The following is a 14,867-nucleotide window of genomic DNA, read 5'->3' on the forward strand; positions in this document are numbered from 1 at the left end:
GTTTAAACATCTGACTACTGTAGTAACATTGCATCAGAAACACAGAAACATTTGTATTTTTTACTCGTTTGTTGTTTCCCCCTCTCTCCCAGCATTATCTGACAGTAGCCTAGTTTGTTGTCTCACAGGAGGTCGCTCCCCTTACGCCATTGTATTGTTGTTTTGACGTTGCCTTTCTATTTAACTTACGTAAACAAAGTAGCTGCACTCTTTTGAAATTGAAAAACCGTGTCTTTAGATCCCGGCTGACACTAAAAATGCTTAAACCTTCACAGTTACACAAATTATTCTTTACAAATTATTTACACTGTATCATTGGCTTGATATTTTTATTTATGTTATTAAATTAATTTCATTAATTCATTTTAGTTTATTTAATGCATATAAACTATACAGTTACTATAAAGTTACATTTTCTTTTTCAAGAATATAAACTTTGTCCAAAAAATCAATCACTAGAATCACAAATCACTAGACAGGGCTTCCTCTGGGAGCACAGAATTGTGGGAAAAATGGGGGAAGGGGCCCTTCATTGTCCCTGCTGTTATTGAAGCAGGGGCTCGCGGAGCGCCTGAATTACTCCACAAACAGACCCGCTCACATGCTGACATCTGGTTTGCCACTTAAGCGCACCTGTAGGCTGAAAGATGCTAAACTGTGTATTCATTCTGGTGCTGGGCTTAATTCAGAGGAACAGCCATTTGTTTGACTGTTGCTGCCACTCATCGTCTAGCCAGCCCCATTGTTATGCCAGCAACAGGCGATAGTGGTGGAGGCACCATATGGCTTGTGTGTGCTCCGATGTTATCTGGTAATTTAGCTTATCAACACCATTATGTTGTATTTTGTCCTGTTCTCTTGTCTTTTTATGCAAAGAGGGGGCTATTGAGTAAGTACACCTTAGTTGTGGGAGGTATTATGTTTTATGCAGTCAAAGTACACATCTTTGGAGAATTAATGTCGTTTGGTTTTAGTAAGAAATAAATGACACATTTTGTGTTTTGCTTTTGCAACTTTTTTAATTTTACAGAAAGCACATTAGCAGGACCACAGTAATAAAATTTGGACTGAGCAAACGACAAAAAAAAGCTTCTTTTAAAGACCTCTAAAACATCTGATCTGGTACAACTTTTTCTTTTATGAATAATGTTTCAAATAATTATTTGAATTAATAAATCATATTATATCAGATTTTGCCGAACGTCCAAAATATTATATCGTTTTTGAAATATGCTTTCTGAGTTACATGTACACTGTGAGCATTTAAGCAACAGGTGTTGAGAATCCACACGGTAAGGAGTGATGACACATTACACGCTCATCGAAGACGCGTTTATAACGTGTGAAAAACAGTGCATATCGTAATATTTATGGCATTCTCCAGCCCCCATTTTGACCGTACAGACCAGCTTTCCCTTGTCAGACACGTGTCCATTCTCTTACCTTTTTTTCCATTTCTTTTAACATGCGCAGTCACAAGTCCTGTGTGATAACTGGAAGGGGTGTGGGGGGAGTATAAAAGAAACCCGAAGACATTTGTTCGGAGCAAAACGCGGGAGGGAAGCCCGAAGTGGCGACAAAAGAAAATTCATATGTAATGAAATTTGGGTTGAGAGTTTGTCAGTTCAACAATAGCTCAGTGGGACCGTGTGTATCAGGGGCACTGGTGGCCGGCTTTGTTCGCGGAACACAGGAACAATAGGGTGTCCTCAGTGGCCCGGGGCAGCAGGAGGCCCACGCCGTGCCCTGAGGTAAACTCTGTTGTCACAAAAGGACCGCTCACTCCGCACAGCCCACCGCTCCACGAGACCAAGGACAGCCAGAGAGTGTGCGAGAGACCCTTACTGGAACTGTGCCACTGACGTCAGCAGTCTGCTAGTGCCTGATTACTGGCCGGCCATTCAGCAAGCTTGTAAATGAATATGTTCTTGACTTTATGGAAGTTTTTGTTCAATAGAGATTAAAAGTGAATACAGTCAATTGAAAAAAAAGAACGATTTTTGTACCATAGTTTTGTACGTTAGATATCTTTGTCTAAGTAGTTGTTATGATCACATTTTTATGATCACTACACTGTTGCTTGTGCGGTTTGATCAAACTGAAGGTCTCCTTTGTGTGGGTAATGTTTTAATCTTGAAATGTCTTTGGCAATTTTATTAGTTGACTTTTCATTTATTTCTCTCTTTAATGTTCCCTTAGCTTAGTGGAGATCCCAGAAAAACAACTAGGGTTGCAGTTGAATCAGTTAGTGAGTCAGTTCCTGACACAAACACAGACCTCAGAGTTCCAGTTAACACGCTATTATTCACCTCCTGTCCAGCATTCATCAGAAAAGGTCTAAACTGTTACAAGTGTATTTTATTCAGCTTACGCTCTTTAAAGTGTGAATATAACATTCTAAAGTATGATGTGTATTGAAAGTATGAACATTATCGTTACATTTTGTAAATATATATATTTTTGGTGATAGTATGGTATACAAAAATAACCCAAAAAGCACGAAACCTTTTATTTTCCGGTTGGGACAATAGATTAGAAAAGACACCGCTGTGGCCTAGATGGATTTCAGGTGATGCCCGAAAAGCGCAAGCAATTGTGTTTTCATACAGTGCGATCAGATGTACTCTGAGTTTTGAAAAGACTTTCTCTCGACATTTATAAGAACCGTCTATGTTCCCTCCGTGAAGCTATCTGTGGTAAATCAGTTGGCGACTACAGTTCACGGCCCCCCTTTGGAGTAAATGTATTTGTGCCCTGCTGGATGGTCAGGAAAGGTTATGAGCAAACACTGGTCATGCTTCTCGGGAGCTCGCACTTATTTGAACACGTCGTCTCTTCCATTTCCTGGAGGAGGCATTGTGGGACGGCTGGGGAGAGTGTCACCCCAGGAAGACATTGGATAACAGCAGTCTCTGACTCAGCGAAAAATAGCCTCTTTTGGAAGAATGGAGCTCGTGGAGTTAAAGGAAGCTAGGCTGCTCCCGGATTGTCTCAGAATTGGAAGGAAGTGGACTTTCCATATGGCGTCTGAAGTGGTAGCACACAGTGAAAATAATTTAGTCAGTTAATATGATTTACCAAAGAATTACACGTCAGGTTTCATGTTTGTCTTGGCACATTTTTTAGGTATAGTAGTATTTTACTGATTCGATTCCATACAAAACTCATGACCAATTTGAAAAAAATTGACTATCGACATTTTTTTTTTGCAAATCAATTTCAAGGAGACCTTTCTCTGTCCACAATAACTTTACAGAAGGTCAGCTCTCACTTTTGGGTCATTGGCACTTAGCTGAGAGGAGCTGAGAGGATTACGTAGCCGGAGGAAAAGCAATAACAACAGCGTTTATAGTACATGCCCAGCGCCTGTAGGAAACCATGCGGCGTGATTGGCAGACCAGTTTTTGCTGGGATATGTAGAAATTTTGTACGACCTCCAAAATTAAAGAAAGGTCATAATCTGGGAAGCAGACAATGTACAGACAGCCAAATTGTGAACTGTTACTGTTCAGGTGGGTGTATTTGTGCCACCTCCCCTTATGTTTGGACGTGCCATTTCAGTCCTCTTCAGATAACTTGTGAAATGTCCTCTAATGGACTTGTTTCTGAGTGTATCAAAAATTGTGAGTCTCGTGCTTTAATCATAACTGTGACAAATCATTATTTTTAAGTACGCGCTGGTTAAAGAGCCGAAGGTGGTGAAAGGTATTACAAGGCTGAGAACAATTTTCTGATTAAAGACGTTTCTGTGCCGCTCTCAGTGAATCATGGCTCTTAAGAACCCTCCATCTGCATCTTGAAGACTTCTTCCTCAGATAATACTGTTCGGATTCTAAGGCAAGGCTTCCTTTGAGGCAGGATTTTCTGACGTGGTTCCTCCGCACAAATAAAAGGACGTGGTTTCATCTAAGTAAATACAACACGACGATCGCAGCACAGGATGTGCCAACTGCAACACAACGCATGCCATTGAAATGCTCAAGCCCCTCAGAGAAACAGTGAAAGAAGGGATTTTTAGGTCATCCTTAATTGAATTTCCTGCCTGATGACAGAGTAATATAGAGACTAATAGCATTGTGCGTGCATCTCGAAATGCACTGGAGAAAAGCTCTCGTAGATAGATCGCTTACACACGCTGGATATATGAAAAGCCTTCGTTCATTATGCCTTCACTTAATAACTTAATAAGCCGCCTCCATTGTGTCTTCTATATCTTGTGTTATGAGAATGGCAATGGCTTACGAGGGTTAATGCAACCATGTGGGGGGGGATTTGTTTAGTTTTATTGAATGGAGCATACAGAGGATTGGCATTACACATTTTTTCATGAAAAAGCTTTGTGTTTGTTTTCGATGTTTGGTTATGGTTTAAATCATTTTTGACATTCATTCAATTGCTGAAATTAAATATATCATATTAATTCAATGTTGGCACAGTTTGCTATTTACGCATGCACATAGATGTAGTGCAGCCTGTGTACAGTATAAACTAAAGGTTACAGATTTTGCAGTTATTTGGTTGTGCATGTTTAATTTTTTGAGACATACACTGGGTTCCAACATCTAAGGCCACTTGTACAAATGCTTTCATTGTGCGTTTTTCTATTTAAATCTAATGATGTTCGTTATCTAAATATGATTTATGGATGTTTCAAAGAGCATCTTGTGCAAATATTTGATTGTACAAAGGAGGAGGTCAATGTCACAAATTAGCTTATTTGATTAATGTACTAGAAATAGTGCAGAAGCGTGAGTATTTTTACTTCACCACATTGTTGTTTGACATTTTTTTCAGATCCCTAAAACGTTGTTTTTTCCAGGTTTAAATTTAGATTTAGCTCATTAAAATTGCAGTCTCAGACATTTGGAACTCTCTCTATATAAACATACTTTATGTTTTTCAACATTGTTTATATCGTCGCTGTCCTTCTGAAACCTCGGATGTCAAGATTCGCTATGCTTTTTAAATAAATAAATACTCTACAAAGTAGACAAGCACTTTTAAATACTTTTTATTGGTTAGATATTTGTAAAACCTATTGACTATCGTAAAGCGTGTCTCGTAATATGATTTATGGCACAAAATATAGAGATACGAGGTTTCAGAAGGACAGCAGCAATACGTGAAATAGTTCATGCACCAGAGCAGTCAAGTTATTATGTCTTTCTCAGTGGCATAGTGGAATTGTAATTTACGGTAAAAACATTTTTGTAATACATTTTCATTTTTAAAAGATGCAAAGTGGCAGGCAGAATTATTGATCTTTGCTATTTACCAGCTACATCAATAAGCAGTTGTTAATGTGCGGATGGACAGTTCGATTACAGCTACATTTAGTAATGAAGCACAAGAGCCTCAGCATCACCCAGCATACACACAGCAGATTTCGTCACTAAAAATTTTGTGATTTAAACTTGTAGAAACAGTAGCAAATTAATATAATAAGTGGGAAAGTTTGCTACTTAGCTGACACAAATGAGTCTCAACATGATACTCTTCACGGCCATGTGCATATCATTACATGTAATTACATCAAGCCTGTGCATGTGGACAGACCCAGCATACACACACATACTCTAAGGTACCCTCATCCGTTGGCAGTAACAGTAGACCAGAGGGAGTGAGACAGCTGCCCAGGGTGGATGTGTGCCTCCCAGTTAGTGTGGAATCGCACCCATGCGTCTTGTTTGGCCGGCTGAGGCTGCCTGCAGGGTGAAGTGTATTGTAAGTGTGACCACAGTACATTGTTGCATGACTAATCTCGGCCCTCCATCTGCCACCGATGCCCCAGCACAAGCACTTCTCTCTCCAGCATCAAGCACAGCCATATTGCAACAGTCACAACATCTTGGCTTTCACGGCCACTTTGCTAGAGCAAAAGCGCCAGAGCGGACAGACTGCCCACCCGACGCACAGCCGGGAATTATGAGTCGGTTACATGTGCAGACATAACGGAACACGGAGATTTGTTAAGACATCCAAACTGATGTGGCGTGTGCAAATGTCTTTGGTTTCGCATGGCAAGATGGCCAACCATTCCGTGATAAAAGTAAAATGTTACACAAATCTGATCTGTTCAAGAAAACTGTGAACAGGCAGATACACTTCCGTACAAGACAGCGTTCTGTAAATGTTTCCATGATGTGCATTAAGTGGAAAACTAGATTGCATTGTAACTGTGGCCGAAGCCAAAAGCGCACATATGACTGTGCTGGAAGTCATTACAGTTGAGTTCATGTCTAAGTCAGGAAGATGATGTTTAAGAGCCAAACCATTTAGCAGTTTGCAGCATGCAAGAATTTTTATCACTCTCTCAGCAGTACCACTGAGGTTTCGCGATGTCAGCATAGAGTGCATAAAAACAGTTAGTTATCACTGCAGTGTAAGTGAGAGACCCACCCACCTAGTGACACAAAATTAATGTACTTTTCTAAATGTGGATGTGCCATAGACTTCTATTGTTTGTAAAAACGTGCTAGTGTAAACGTCGTGGGGTTATTGAAATGTTACAAGCAGATCTTTGAAAATCAACTTTTGAAATTGTGCAAACATTCCTGTATTTTGTGACTGTGCCTTTAGGAAAGTACGTTTTCAACACATGCTAGCAGCACTTACTAGCATGAAGAATAAAAACAGACTCACTGTGTTTAGAAAATGGTAAAACTCTCTCCAAAGCAAACAAACATCGCAAATGATGGGGTCAATTTTTGTACACCCTTCATATTAGTGTATAAGTATTTTTTACTAATAGTATTTTATTTTATTACTTTATATACATTTTAAATATTGTTAGTATTTTATTAATATCGAGTATTTTTAATTCTATTATTCTTTTAATGTTTTATTAAGGGGTGTTATTTTGTTCAGAAATGTTTTGTATGGTATTTATGTAATATAACATATAATTACATATAATGTTGTACTAAAACTACCTGAATATCTCATCTTATTGTTGTATAAAGCTAGTTGTGTTTTTTTAATAATAAGCAGTATTCAAAGAGTTTCTTTGCAAAAACAAAAAAATGTTTGCACATTTTTAAAAATGTTCAAAAGCCATGTTTTTTATTGTGCTCATATCAATTTTATTGTATCATATCAATCAAACTACAGTTGGTTTGTTTTGATTATAAAGTTAAAAAAAAGAATAAAACGAAATAATGTGATAAATGTAATATACATAATAAACAAAATAAAACATGAGTTATCTGTTTTTGCAAAAAAATATATATGAATTTTCAACCGAGGGAGTTTTTGTCAATTTGAGCTCACTTCTATGGACAATTTGGTCCCGAGGCTGTATAGCTTATGTTATCACATACATTTTGACACAGAAACACAGCTCACAACCCCAAAAAAATCTAAAGGGTACCCTGCTCATGTTTGACAGGAAACACATGGTGGTAGTTCCACAATAGGCAGCACTGTTTTCACTGGCCATTTCCCTGTAAGCATGGCTGCCAGGCCAGACGCGACTTACAAACACAGATTTTGCCATTAACAATTTTAAACAACCATTCAAGTCTGTTTTTAGTGCTTTCGTATTGTTTTTACGCTTCTTTGCTTTATTTCAAAGTTGTGCGCACACATGTTAGATGTTGTACCGCTGTTGGCTATTTATATTAGGCACTTGGCTGCACATGAAAGTGATTTTCTGCCAGATCGTTGCAGTTTTTCTCTGATTAGCTATATAGTTTTTATAAAGGGATTGTGATTAGCCACAGTTATTTCACAGTGTTTGCGCAAGCCATTCCCTTTAACTTGAAATGATGTGGTTGTGCGGCGTCGACGATGACAGTGGTGACTTGGAAGAGCGTCGATTTGATTTGGCTTAATCACTCTCTGTTAAGTTCAGGGATAAAAATTTGTCATTCAGCAAATGTCGACCACAGTTTAATTCAATCATTGGCAGCTTGTAAGTGTTCCCTTGTAAGGCAGCAGCTGTTTTGGTTTAAGTGCCACTTCCAAATGAGCTTGGTTTAAGTCTTCGCTTATTTCCTTCATGGGTTTTCAGTCGAGCCTTTATCTTTTAGCTTTACTAGAGGGGAGAAAGTTTTAATTGTATTAAATGTATTCAGCATTAATCATTTTTAATTTCCTAAACCAGCTTTGAGAATCAAGACATTTTGTATTCTACTGGCAATATTTATTGCTTTGTTTTTCCATTATATAAACTCAAAATCCTTCTTTTCACACATAGTAAAAAAGTACCATGCTATTGGTACCATGGAAAACCATATTTCTTTCTGGCACCACCATGATGGTAATACAATTATTCTTTGAAGAACCATGTAAAACCATAGTAAATGAGTACCCTAATCTTTATATACTGTACATGAAAGTACAATGATACTGGTTTTACGGAACATGGTAATACCTTGTTTTTTGGGATGTTCTTCCTGTTCATTATTCATTGTCAGTGACTTTAGCTATATATTTGCTTGAAGTTTACCTGGCCAGTCATGTGCTTCCTTCGGCTGATCTTCACAGGTTTGCGTTCCCCAGGATCGGGCTCGGAGGTCCCAGCCGTTGCCATGGATCCCAGCAGTTGGAGTGGCAGCGAGAGTGCCGGGGAGGATATCGAAAGAATGAGCGATTCGGCCGATAAGCCAATGGACGGTGATGCTGAGGGTGTGTGGAGTCCTGACATTGAGCAGAGCTTTCAGGAGGCCTTGGCTATCTACCCACCCTGCGGACGACGAAAAATCATCCTGTCCGATGAGGGGAAGATGTACGGTGAGTCAAAAAAAACTTATTGAAGAAATGTTAAACAACTGTTCTCAGGATTTGTTTACAGTACATATAAATTTGATCAAGTTTTGTAAATTGGATATTTGTTCCAGTGTAGTCAAAGTAATAGCTTTACATTTTGTTTGGCATAACATACACATTGTGTCCCAAATTACGTTAAAATCAGATTTCAAAACACACACAGATTTTCTTGCTTTTGAGATTGCAAACAACTACAGCACAATTCAAAACCAGACCATTTTCTCAACATCGCCGCTATGTTGTTTTGACTTGTTACGCAGTATTTAGACTGCTGTTACAGGGGTGTTTTGACTGCGTGTAATCGAGAGTTGTTTGTTGAGGTTGACGGGTAGAATGATCATCAGAAAGTTCTCAGGAAAGTTGGTAGTTGTTTTCGTTCTCCGGGCGAGACGGTGAGGTCCGCTGGGCCTTTGAAACTGGAAAACGGGACTTCGACGGGCCAGGCTGTGAAGCGAGCTGGCTGTCCTGGGTTCTGTTGTAAAGTCAGCGTGAACCATTAGTTAGGAGCAGATGGTCTTGCGGCTGACACCAGCTGCGCTCCCACTCCCCCTTAATTCCCCACAGCCGCCCCCTTAAACTCCCGGCTGGGGTGATGTCATGGAAAGAGGGAATACTGCTCTTCTTTCTCTCTTTGGATATTGAACATGCTCTTGGCTTTGCCTGGAATTAGATTCCGCATTTTTTCAGAAACAACTCACCAAACAACTGTTGTCCACTTTACTATAAAACGTAAACATTTTTGGGATTACAAAACTTTGTAAAGTACTTTATTCTGACTGGCATAAATTTCCCTAAACTTATTTCCTAGCTGTATAATGAAAACAAATTAAACGTTTTATTTTATTTTATTGGTTATTCAGTTATCGCAGTTTCTGATTTGAAACACTTGCGTCATTTGCGAACACTGTGTCGTGCACCCTCTGACACTGCGTCAAATTTATTTAGCATTAATGAACTAATTGTTAATTCTAACCACAAATAATGCTTTGCTTTTCAAAACGTTCTTTGAATCCTTTTGTAAAGTTGAAATGAATGCGAAAACGACGGTTTTCTCGACCGACACCTGTTTGTTCCCATGGTCACAGCCAGTTCTCCTGAAGGTATTTCAGATTCGCTGTTAATAAATTGGCTGCTGTTCGTGGGGGGTGTCTCGGGTCGTAGAGGTAAACCTGTCACCTCCCACACCGGTGCCTTTGTTACATTCCATACCCTGGCCTTTTTGCCGTCACCTTCGTTAGTTATTTCATTGTCCGTAGCAACTGCTAAGATGTGATTTTTCTGAGAAAGCCCATCACAGACCCATACAAGTCAAGATCCAGGTCTGTAGCGCTGCTGCTGCTAGCGCGGTGTGGTTAATTAGCAGTTATCACTATGGCAACTGCCTTTCACCCTCAAAACAATCAGTAGTTTTTCTTCCCGTCGTGGCCCGTCTTATCTCACTGTTTACCTGAGGGGCCACGTCTCGGCTTCATGGAGACACGAAAGTTGGAGTGAAGCCAGAAGAGAGAGTTTATACAGCCAACAATCATAAAGCTTTTTCTTGTTGACTTTAACCTCATGGCATACCACTAATATCACAACGTTAATACATCCTTGTGGAATAGATTATTTGTTTAGTTTAAATCTGAGGTATGTTGTGCATTTTAAGATAATATAATTACTGCACCCTCTAACTGATGTCAAAAACCGGTTGGCTCTGCTTTTGCTAGCACTTAATTTAGGCAGAGAAAACACCCCTTAAGTAGATTTGACAGTTCCGCGCCGGGCTCAGTGAAAGCAAGATCTAATCAGTGGTTTCACTCTTTTTTGGGGATGTTCTTTTAGGACTTCAATTAATCTCTGCCAAATAATATTTTTAACCATTTCTTATTTCAACATCTATTTCCACCTGTACTTGTGAAGCACTTGATTCTGATTAGTCGGCTATAAACTGTAAAACCAATTGTCTAGCAGTTGTGCTACTAATTTAACTTAGCACTGTGCAATTATTTTCATTTTTAGTATGGGTTCCAACGATCATGAAAATAAATTAAAGCGATTATTGTGACGCATTCCTTTTCGCAAAGATTGTCTAATTTCTTCTTAGTTGGTAGAGCATTGCATTATCAGCGCAGACGATTCCCAAATGTATAGATTGAATGCAATGTAAGTCACTTTGGATAATATACTGTACATAAATGTAAACAGAAATCAACAGTGAACCACTTTCCTTTACTAACTCCCATCGAGATTGCGGCATCTTTATTTAGATAATGTAGTTTTCCAAAATGTTTGAATGGATATTTAGGAGTTTTTAGTGAACAACATTTTTTATGTGATTAATTTTTACTTTTAGCTATATGCTATTTATTAAAATGCATGAATTTATACTTTATTTAATCTATTTTGATCTTTTAATTCAATAAAAACATGTTGTTTCCAAAGTCCAAAGTGAGTAATCATGTTAAATAATCGTGATCTCAATATTGGTCAAAATAATCATGATTATGTTTTTTGTCGTCATCGATCAGCCCTAGTTTCATATATCTTGTATTACTCAGCTGTTTCTTTATTTTTACATAATATAATCAACTCAAGTTAATCTTTCATGTGCATTTATTTATTTAGTCACTAGCGGAGGCCTCAGCGGACTTTCCGTAGTGTCCTTATTTTGCGATACTCTACTGTACTGTCTGAATTTACCCTTACTTAGTCAGAAAATTGCTAATGTAAAAATGAATAAAGCGTTTAGTGGCAAGTTGTGTTCAGGCGGTCATGGGCATAATGTGTGCCTCGAACTATAGGAAACGCTGTGATTTTAATCTGTGTCTTTCACAGTAGGAGAACAGGATAACAGACGTGTCAGTCTGGATCATAATACATTCTGCATGGAAAACTATAGCGGGTATGGAAGTTGAAGTCATTTTATGCTTACCCGCTGGCTAACTAGTATGCTGTTGAACCTCTGCCAGCAGTGGAAGTACTTGACAAGGTGCTCCAAAAATACAAAACAATCCCCCACTGTTTTCTTAAAGGTGAAGCCTGTCATTTTTGGATGTTAAAAGACTTTGTCCTATCCTAACTTAATATAAGGATAACTGTAGTAACTAAGTCATTTATAAATTTGAAATGCGTAAACACTCGACACACTTCACCCGACGGGTATGTTAAGGGTCACAGAGAGCGGCTCAGACGAAATGTGTGGCTTAGGAACGATGGGTAAAAAAGATGGCATTTAAGTGAAAGTGTTTGTACAATCACATAGGACATTGCTTGTTCAGGGTTGTATTGTTGCTCCAGAGGAGGTCCGTGGATGTGGGGCGCTTTAAAAACTCTTTACTCTTCAAGGTCTGCCGAATCAGCTATGTATATTCCCATTTTAAAGCTGGCGTTTTGCTTCTTTTGTGTTGCGTAAAATGGGGCCGCTGTTGAGGACGTGTCATTTTTTGTTCACTTTCTTTCCCAGGGTACAGAGTTTAATCACGTCTCTCAAGAGATGGCGTGTGAATTTGAAGAAGGGCTTCGCTGCAGCTAGGGATGGTCCGGACAGATCTGAGAAACGAGTCTTGTCTGAGACGCATTAATGTTCTCATTTGGCTCTGATAGGTGTGAGGGACATGCATGTTACCTCACCGAGAGCCAGTTAGGAGACAGGTCACAGCATGCACCATCCTCACACCTCTTAACTGTTTGAGATGGATGAGTGATTGAGACGGACACTGATATCATGTTACTGAGTCTTTAATCCGTGTTATACAAGCTTTTGTCACTCAGCGCCATGCAGCTGTTAAAAAGTTATTGTTCTTAATGCTCTTAAATAAACTTCAGTATTTTTGTACAATTTTCGCATTTTTAATTTATTTCATATAGTTTATTTCTATTGTATTATATTTAAATAACAAAAACATTATTATTATTATTATTATTGTTGTTGTTGTTATATTAATGATAATGACAACAATATTTGATAAATTATTATATAATTTATAATAATTATTATCATTATTATAGAATTTGTTTGATTTATATAGATATATTTTAAATTTTAGATATTTTATACAATAATATTTTCTGTATCCTAGTAGTATTCTCCATGTTTTTTTAAAACCACTCCCCAAAACCATATATAGAAACCACAATGTCAATGTACAGAATTGTCTTTTTACTATTTGATTACTCTATTCTTTTACATTCACTTAAGACTTGACTTGTATCTGAGCGTTTACGATAATCTCCAACGGTAAACCCAAAGTTTTCAGTTGCTATGAGCGCCATGATGTACTTTGGAGTTCTTTGACAGCCTTTTTTTTAATTTTCATCTGCATCGGCCATGTGACAACTGCATTTAGATCTTATATTTTATATATATTTTGCCTTATATCTGGCTAAGGTAGCTTTATTTTGTGCTGAAATCAGGAAAAATCGGATGTGCGTGTTTGGAGATCAGGTGTCCACAAATCTCAAATGTATCGGATTTAAAGCCACATGTGGAAGTTGCTCAGATCAGATACAAAAAAAAGATCTTGTGGAGTTTTTTTAATATTTACAATAGTCTCCGGCCCAAAGATTCTAGTTTATATAAGCACCATGATTACTCTGAAGTTGCTCAGTTGTTGAGATGCTCAGATCAGATTAAAAAAATAAGATCTTATGGAAGTTTTTTTATATTTACACATGTGCAACAATATCCTATCCATGTCAGATGTGAGTAAAAAAATCTATTTTTTGTGCCTGAATAAACACAGCCGTTGAGATGGGTATTTTGGGTAAAGTTACCATTTTGCAACCCATCCTAGAAACCCCCTAAAATCTAGCAGCTGCATAGCAACACACTAACAACTGTTCAGAACACCTTAGAAACCACATGCCAACACCTTGGCAACCAGCCACAACACCCTAGCATAGCAACAGTGACTTGTACTTATTTGTTTAGTGTATACAATAAAAATGCTTTAAAAGAGTCCATGTTTCTTAAATTTGCCATTAATCCAAGTGCCCAAGAAAAACAGTGTCATGAAAACCATCAGACAGACATCATCTTTAGTTCTCCTATCATACAGGAAAGTATGCACAAGGTAACTATTAAGGTAATTATCAAGCTAAACTTAATGAGGGAGAAAGTGTGATTAAAAGAAAGAGAACAAGGTCATTTGGGGCTGTTTGGTTTTTCCACGTGTGATTTTTGGTGTGATGTTTCCAGCCAGCGCACCATGTTAGGACACAGTCAGACGAGCACGCTTGCACTCGCGTGCATATACACACACACAGGAAGCATGCTTAATTGCTCCCATTACAGAAAAAAACCTCCAAACCAATTCCTTCCATGCTGTGTTTCCAGTTTGGTAACTCTATTGGAGGAAGAGAAGCAAAGCTTTCAGCTTTCTGGAGGCTTTTCAGCACTGGACTGTTGTACACGCTTTTAGGGCTTTTAAACTGAACCATACAGCAGCGTACAGTTTACTGACTCTAGGCAGCAGATTATAGGCTACAGAAACACTGTCCTATAGTTTCGACTTTTATAGAATGTGCTGAAGTTTAAAGGCGTTTGACATGAAACCCTAATGATGCATTTGTATGATATTTAACTGGATAAAATGTAGTGTGTGATTTGATTTTATGCACTGGGAATTTATTGGATTGTGAAAAGCGAGTGTTTAATAACAGATAGGAGTCAAACCTAAATTATATTTAATTGTATAGAAGACGTCTTCCCTTCTGAAACATTGCAGACTCTCATTGGTTGAGGCATTAGCAGCCCTGGTGACATCAGCTGACAGGAAATGTTGTTTCAGAGGCGGAGCTAGTTTACAAAGTCACACATTTTTAGATGCAGATATAAATTGTGCACACACAAAAAAAAAACAGGAATAAGCAGTAAATAGAGATGATGTTGACATAATTCTATTGGCCACTTTCTTTGAGTTGGGTTGAAATATAAATAAAATAAAATAATGAAATAAGATAAAATAATGAAATAAAATAAATATAAATTAAATAAAAATATAAATACATAAAAAAAACATAACATAACATGAAGAAAACAGAAATTTTGACACTTGGATGTATAAATTACAGTTAAAATGTATTCATTTCTTTGTTTTTATCAAAACTTTTTTAAC

General features: G+C 37.9%; 1 protein-coding gene across 2 annotated transcripts in view; it reads left to right on the plus strand.

Annotated features, from left to right (window-relative positions):
• The window catches only part of tead1a (TEA domain family member 1a), a 28,290-nt gene that overhangs the window by 1,083 nt on the left and 12,340 nt on the right, over positions 1-14,867 (plus strand). Inside the window, exon 3 of one of the 2 annotated variants that reach the window (XM_057330370.1) lies at positions 8,503-8,733. In XM_057330370.1, the coding sequence (XP_057186353.1) occupies positions 8,532-8,733 (202 nt within the window). In that variant the 5' untranslated portion in view covers positions 8,503-8,531. Of the gene's footprint in view, positions 1-8,487; positions 8,734-14,867 lie in introns of both variants that reach the window. The other variant, XM_057330369.1, reaches the window with a different exon arrangement.

Source organism: Triplophysa rosa, linkage group LG3 (genome assembly GCF_024868665.1).
Source record: "Triplophysa rosa linkage group LG3, Trosa_1v2, whole genome shotgun sequence".
Lineage (NCBI taxonomy): Eukaryota > Metazoa > Chordata > Actinopteri > Cypriniformes > Nemacheilidae > Triplophysa > Triplophysa rosa.